Genomic DNA, 6,938 nt, shown 5'->3' with positions numbered 1-6,938 from the left:
AAAGCGAAAGTGTAGGAAAAGAAAGATGGCTACCACTACGCGCTGCTGCGATACCGAGTACCCCCACTATCACGCCGCTGCCCCCTCGTTGACGACGAGCGCCGCGGCCCAGGCCGGTGCCTCATTTTGGGTGGGTTCGCTGGCCCTGCGCGCCTCATCGTTCCGAAGAGAACACCCGCCCACTGGAACGGGCCAAGCCGTGCCCATCTGCATCCTGGCCGCGCACCACCTCAACAACGGCGAGGCCCCCAAGCATCAAGAGCAAGTGTAAGTCCTCTCCTCCTCCACGTCCCCCACGTTTTGCGGCGGCTTACCTTGGGTGAGGCGTGTTTCATACTTTGGTCGAAAACCAGGAACGCCGAGGAGTGGCCGCTGCAGTTGACCGTGGCGGGTGTGTGCACCCTGAGGCAGGCCCACGTCGCAGTTCTAAAGACAGCCGTCCCTCTGCTCTTCCACGTGCTCTCGGCCGCTGCCCCGCCTCAGTCCACCACCACCCTGCCAGCGGGTCCAGAGCCACCGACGTACCTTGCTACCCTCATCAGCCAGCTACGAAGCAACACCCAGGTACACCCAGGCTCGATCTGCAGGCCCTCGCCGAGCCGCTGTCGCTGTCGCTGGTGGCTCACGCGTGTCTGTGGCTGTGGCTGGGATCAGGCGGCAGTGGTGCGGCTAGGCAGGCGTACCCTGATGATTATGCCCACCGGGAGAGCGCTGATGGGCTTCCTGGTGTCGCCCGCGGCTGTCGACTTGACTTCGCAGCGGAGCCTCGCCGCTTCGAGCCTGCTCTACCGCTGCCTGCAGCAGCTTCGAGCAGAGGAGATGGAGGAGGAGGCGAGAGAGGGCCTCCCCGAGATCGGCAGCACGGACCACAGCACCACGAGAAAGAAGAGATCGAGGGAGGAGCACCAAGCGAAGGAGGTACCAGCACCGGAAGAGGCGTGCACCAAGAGGCGTGCACTGTCGCCACCTGAAGACCCACCGCGACCTTGATAGAAGAGAAGACAACAAAAAAAAAGAAAAAAGAAGAAGAACAAGAACAAGACAGTGTTCGCCATCGGCGAGAAGCAGAGATATGTACCATTACCGAGCCACAGCGGCGGTTCACCAACGCGAACTGGGCACACTAACCACAGTTGGTAGCATCATGAAGAGAGAGAGAGAGAGAGCAGGCGATGGAGGATAGAGATAAGTTTAATGCGCTCGCTACGAGGTACTGAACAGGAGAAGGAATGAAGGAAATCAGAACTCCACGCCGCACATAGGGAAGTCCTTGCTCTTGATGAACTTGTTCTCGGGCCGCAGTTTCATCTCTGCAGGTGGGTAGAAGTCAGAACAAGTAATATAATCGAATTTGCATCAATTTAAAATAAAATCATGGGTACCCCAGTTGCCACGGTCGTTTTTGACGGCCTGCACAACATGCCCCCGCACGTAGGCGATGGTGTCGTTGCCTCGCGCGATCAGGTCATCGATTTCTTTGGCATCTTGCACGCCTGGCCGAAATTGGATTTCAGAGATTAATTTGCGAGTAGAGGGAATGAAAATGCCCGTACCTCGATGGGCCTCGAACTCCTGTCGGATGAGGCTGCGCGCTCGTTCCTGGGCGAGGGCGTCGCCGCTGAAAACGGTGTGCTGGGTTCGGAGGAGATCGCGGTAGACTTTGAGGGCACGCTGCGAACGCTGCATTTGTTTTATGAATGTAGATAAATTAATCGAGTGGCGTCGTTGTTTCGTCCGTATGCAAGACTTGTAGGTGAAGTCGATGTGGTTCTTCTTCTTTGTCGTTCTAATTGAATGAATGGAGATGGAAGAGTCCGGGATCACGACAAGCAAGTCACGTTGAGCTCTTCCGCCCTCTTTTCCTCGAGTTTGCTCCGCTCATTGCTGCACAAAAGCTGCACGCACGCCTCAAGCGGCTTTGAGTTGACGAAGATGAAGAGCACGACCCCGCTACGCAGGGTTGGGTGCCTCCACGCCCAGCTTGCCCCATATGTGCAGCTCGCATATCCCGAGGAGTGCGAGGCGGGCCTGTTTCGCAACAATCTGGCAGCTGCCTCAGATGACTGCGGCAAGAAGGTCGTCGCGGAGGAGGAAGACCCTCTCTTGTTCCCATCGCCGGTGCAGGCGATGGCCAGGGAGAGGGCGGCCGTCTCGTTCGACGTGAGGCGGCTCACCCACCTGCTCGAGGGCGAGGAGGGCACCAAGTGGCTCGACCTCGCCGCGCAGCTCATCGAGCGCGACCCCGTCCTCTACGACGGCCACGTCAGCTCACACGACCTCACCGTGCCCGAGCACCGCGAAAAGTACGCTGCACTGAGCCCCCTTTGCCGTTCTTCTTCTTTTATTTATTTATTTATCCAGATATTTATTACTTATTACTTATTTGGGATTTATTATTTATTTTATTATATTTTTTCGTGGTTTATTGCGGTACGTCGTGTTCCGATTACAGCGCGATGACTAATGCGAAAGCTCGGCGCGTTGCAGGACGATGCGCAAGATTGCACGGTACATGGAGTACGTGCGCCGCGGCCCGCTGTCCGCCAACGAACCACTCCACCTCGCGTTCAATCGGTACACGCCCTCCCCTCGTCGCGAGGTTGAAACGCACAACGGCCTCATGTACGCGCATGTTGCGTGCATTGCGTCGTCAGGCTCATGCACACCTACGACTCGTCCTTCTCCATGCGCATCGGCGTCCACTTTGCGCTGTTCCACACCGCGATCCACGGCGGCGGCACGCCCGAACAGATCGCGAAGTATGCCGACGACATCAAGTACGTGCACATGAGCCCCAGCTCTCTGCCCACATTGCGCGTGTGTTGTGCCGATCGGCGTCTAATTGCGCCTGCCTGCTTGCCTCCAACCCCTCCTGCGCGATATCAGGAACATGCGCGTGATTGGCTGCTTTGGTAAGCGTTGGGCCAATGTGGTCTCGTCGTTGCGGTGCCTCTCGGCTCACTATGTGCGTACGCAGGAATGACCGAGTTGGGTAACGGCACCAGCATCCAGTCGTTCGAAACCACAGCGACCTTCCGCCACGACACCGACACGTTCGCCATCAACAGGTGCGTGGCGCACCACCTTCTCTCGCCCGCGCTGCCCCATACGACCACTTGTTCACTCTGCGCGCTCCCGTATGGGACTGGCATGTCGGTCCAGTCCTACGCTCACTTCTACCAAGTGGTGGATTGGCATGTCGGCTCAGGTACATATTTCCCTGCATAGATTGGCGCTGGCTGGCTGGCTGACTCCTAACCCGCTCTGCGTTCGTTCACTCGATTCACAGAGCGCGACCCACTGCATTGTGTTTGCTCGTCTGCTGATCGATGGACGCGACCACGGCGTGCACAACTTCATCGTGCCCATCAGGTATGAAAAAACTGGACCGTCGTCTGGCCCGTTGTCGGCAATCCATCATCGCTCACTCCCTGCAAAATGTAAGGAACATGGACACTGGACGCCTCTTGCCCGGCGTGACCATCGGAGACATCGGAAGCAAGTGGGGCCGACACGTAAGCGCACTTTCATTGCGCTCTGTGTGTAGTGTGTGTGTGTGTGGCGTGTGTGTGTGTGTGTGTGGCGTGAGTGTTAAACGCCTTTCTGGGGCAGGGGCTGGACAACGGCTACCTCCGGTTCACGGAGGTGCACATCCCGCGCGAGAACATGCTCATGAAGTGGTCCCAGGTGTCGCGAGACGGCCAATACACCGCCCCGCCCATCCCGCAAATGGCCTACGGCGCCCTCGTCGGCGGCCGCGTTGCAATTGTACGCCAGCGACTCTCCCACTCCTGCCCTCTCCCCTCTGGTGCGCCCAGGACTGGTCACTCACAGCCGACCCCGCGTCGTTCCAAACACACAAACAAACAAACAAAAACAGATGAAATATTCGGCCGACATCATGAAGAAGGCAGTCACGATCGCCACCCGCTACGCCGCGGTGAGGCGGCAGCACACCGTGCAGGGACGGGATGAGAAGACGGGCAAGAGGTTCGCCCCACACCACTCCCCACTTCACACACACACACACACACACACCACACACACACACACGGCCGAGGTAGAAGACCCGGCTCATTCTATTCCTCGCTGGACCCATAAACTCTCCAGGAAGCAGCTTCACTTGTTGGATCTGCAATCGCACCAGCTGCGTCTGTTCCCGCTGATTGTACGTCACTGAGAGCAAGTTTCTCTTCCTCTTCAGAAAACGTGTGAACGCTCACCATTCGGTATGTTTGTGCTTGTGGTTGTGCTTGTGCTGTTTGTGTGACTGGCCCGCAATCGGTCAGGCGGAAGCGTTTGCGCTCCATTTTGTGACGAAGGAGGTGGGCGAACACTACCAAGTGATCCTCGAGCAGCTGCGCAACAACGACCTGTCGAGCCTGGCCGACTTCCACTCCACCACTTCGGGCCTCAAGGTTTCCCCTCACTTGGACGCCGCCCAGGCTCGGGCACGAAGAAGTCCTAAAATGAACGTGATCGCTCCACGCTAGGCCTGGTGCACGTGGGCTACGCAAGACGGAATCGAGACGTGTCGCCGCTGCTGCGGTGGCCACGGGTAACGTCTGCGTCTCTGACACGACACGACACGCATGCGCACTCACTGCCGCCGCCGCGCTTGTACAGGTTCCATTCGTACTCGGGCCTCCCCTCGACCCTGGCTGACTGGGCCGTGTTCATCACCGGTGAAGGTGCGCTGCGCCGTCATTGTGGGAAGCGAGCTTGTGCCAGGCCTAGTCTCATTCTTTCTCACTCATTCCTTCGCCCGCGTGGTCCGCCCCACAGGCGACAACATGCCGATGGCGCAGCAGAACGCGCGGTTCCTCATGTCCGCCGTTAGGAAGATCGCCACCGGCAAGGGCGACACTCTGAAGGGTACCTCCGTGCAGTACCTCCACGACGGCTTTGAAACGATCGGTACCTTCGCACACGACACACAAGACACGACACGACACGCACGACACGCTAACACAACACTGCTTGTCCGCCATAGCGTTGAACATGGATGAGGCGCTGCGGCAGCTGCGAGCGGACATCAGCGCCGGCGGCAAGTCTGCGCTGTTAAACCCTGCGACGCAGGAGAAGATCCTGGCCACGCTGGCCCTGGTCTTCATCTTCCGCACGGCCAATAAGATGCAGCAGGAGATGAAGGCCCTGAAGCAGCAGCAGCAGGCCGACCCCGCCGCGGCGTGGAACCGGTGCATGGCCGACCTCGTCCTGTGCTCCAAGTTCCACTGCCTTCACTACATGTTCCGCTCCTTCGCCTCTACCGTCACCGCCACCGCGCAAGGTACGCGCACCACCGCGCATCATCACGGCCGGTCAAGTGCTGACGCTGGTGCCTGGTAGGCGACGGCGAGCTGGGTGGCGTGCTCAAGAGCCTGTGCGATCTCTACGCCCTGTGGAACCTCTCGGTGGAGATGAAGCACCTCCTGCAGGAGGGCGTGATGGCCGCCGAACACGCCGCCTGGGTGGACCAGCTCATCAAAGACTCCCTTCTCCCTGGTACCGTCCACAACCGCACGACACACGAAACACACGCGCGCACACGCACACACATCACACACACGCACCGCACACGCGCACTCAAGTGGAACGTGGCCACAGGGCTGCGGAGGGATGCGGTGGGGTTGGTGGACGCGTGGCACATCCCCGACTTCGTGCTGGGTTCGGTGCTGGGCGTGAAGGACGGCGACGTGTACCGCAAGTACTTTGACGCCGTGGCTACGTCGCGCTACCAGGAGATGACGCGCGAGGGCCAGCCCTTCTATTGGGACTCAGTCATTCGCCCTCTGCTTCACGACCAGTGACGCTCTCCCCCCACAGTGCTGTGTGCATCTCTTCGTCAAACATACGCTTGGCCACTACGATTAGATTCAATCGATGGAAGGCGACGAGGTTTTTTTAACTTTTTATTTTTACAGTTACATGGTGTTCTTGAGCGGAGGCTGAGGAGGGGGAGATGCGGTGGTCCTTGGTATCATCTCAGTCTCGCGCTGGAGGACGACATCTTGTGGTGGGGGCTGATGATCGTCATCAACGATTTACTCGTAGGTCCTGTGCTGGGGGTTCGACTCGAACTCGCCGGCCTGGATGTCACCGACGCGGTCGGTCCTGTGGGCGGCAGTGTCGGCGCGCGAGGCCTGGGCCTCAGACTCGAACTCGCCGGACTGGAGGTCACCGACGCGGTCGGTCCTGTAGGCGGCAGTGTCGGCGGTCGACGGGGCGGCGTCGGACTCGAACTCACCGGCCTGGGTGACCTTGTCCTGGGTGAAGTCGGCCACCTTGGGGGCGGTACGGGAGTCACCCTTGTGGGCGGCGACGAAGCCAGACTGGACCTTGGGGGCGCCTGTTCGAAACAAATAGATTGAGAGTTGGTGAGCACCAGAAGTGTAAAAGATGAAAAGATCGCAGTGTAGAAAGAAAGTGTAGAGATGGATTTTGAAAGATGGAAAAAAAGAAAGATGGAGTGGGGTGACGCACTCAGGGCAGACTTGGTGCGGACGTCATCAGCGACGGCGGTAGCCTTGGGCTTGGGGGTGCAGGTGGCGCAGTAGATGTTGCCCTGGGCCTTCTTGAAGGTGTTGAGGTTGAGGACGACGTTGCACTCGGCGCACTTGAAGCAGAGCTTGTGGTAGGTGTCGTCACCGGCCTTGAGGGACTCGAGGGGGTAAGCGTTCTTTCCGCACTTGGTGCAAGGCTTGGCCGACATTGTGTTGTGTGGTGGGGGGTGTTTGGGAAGAGGTTGGTGTTTGGGATGGATCCGATAGAAGAAGAGGCACACTGCTCGCGTGGCCACATTTGAGGCCAGAGGCCACGTTGTCCCAACCCCCAAATTGCGACTCCCCCATTGGTGCGCCTCCGCCAATAAGCCCGGACACGCCAGAATTTATCAAAATTATAAAATATCCCAGCAAAAACCGGGCGCCGTGACTCGG

General features: G+C 58.8%; 3 protein-coding genes and 1 pseudogene across 3 annotated transcripts; 2 read left to right on the top strand and 2 right to left on the bottom strand.

Annotated features, from left to right (window-relative positions):
• Positions 1-25: 25 nt before the first annotated feature.
• On the top strand, positions 26-971 carry ACA1_125420 (uncharacterized protein; the record flags this gene model as incomplete). The annotated part of the gene is made up of 3 exons (XM_004336643.1): positions 26-267; positions 354-564; positions 588-971. 3 exons carry the CDS (start codon positions 26-28, stop codon positions 969-971), a joined length of 837 nt encoding a protein of 278 aa, XP_004336691.1.
• A 268-nt stretch (positions 972-1,239) lies between these two features.
• Positions 1,240-1,686, bottom strand: ACA1_125410 (LYR motifcontaining protein 7, putative; the record flags this gene model as incomplete). Its single annotated transcript, XM_004336642.1, has 3 exons — positions 1,240-1,310; positions 1,383-1,493; positions 1,554-1,686. The coding sequence occupies 3 exons, from the start codon at positions 1,684-1,686 to the stop codon at positions 1,240-1,242; spliced, it is 315 nt and encodes a 104-aa protein (XP_004336690.1).
• A 246-nt stretch (positions 1,687-1,932) lies between these two features.
• Positions 1,933-5,810, top strand: ACA1_125400 (annotated as a pseudogene).
• A 234-nt stretch (positions 5,811-6,044) lies between these two features.
• On the bottom strand, positions 6,045-6,711 carry ACA1_125390 (uncharacterized protein; the record flags this gene model as incomplete). The annotated part of the gene is made up of 2 exons (XM_004336641.1): positions 6,045-6,349; positions 6,495-6,711. Coding segments are annotated over 2 exons (522 nt in total), but the record flags the coding sequence as incomplete, so codon positions are not given.
• Between the last annotated feature and the right edge of the window lie 227 nt (positions 6,712-6,938).

The sequence above is a fragment of the Acanthamoeba castellanii genome, assembly GCF_000313135.1.
Source record: "Acanthamoeba castellanii str. Neff unplaced genomic scaffold scf7180000084691, whole genome shotgun sequence".
Classification (NCBI taxonomy): domain Eukaryota; phylum Discosea; order Longamoebia; family Acanthamoebidae; genus Acanthamoeba; species Acanthamoeba castellanii.
This window is presented reverse-complemented; position numbering and strand designations above follow the sequence as displayed.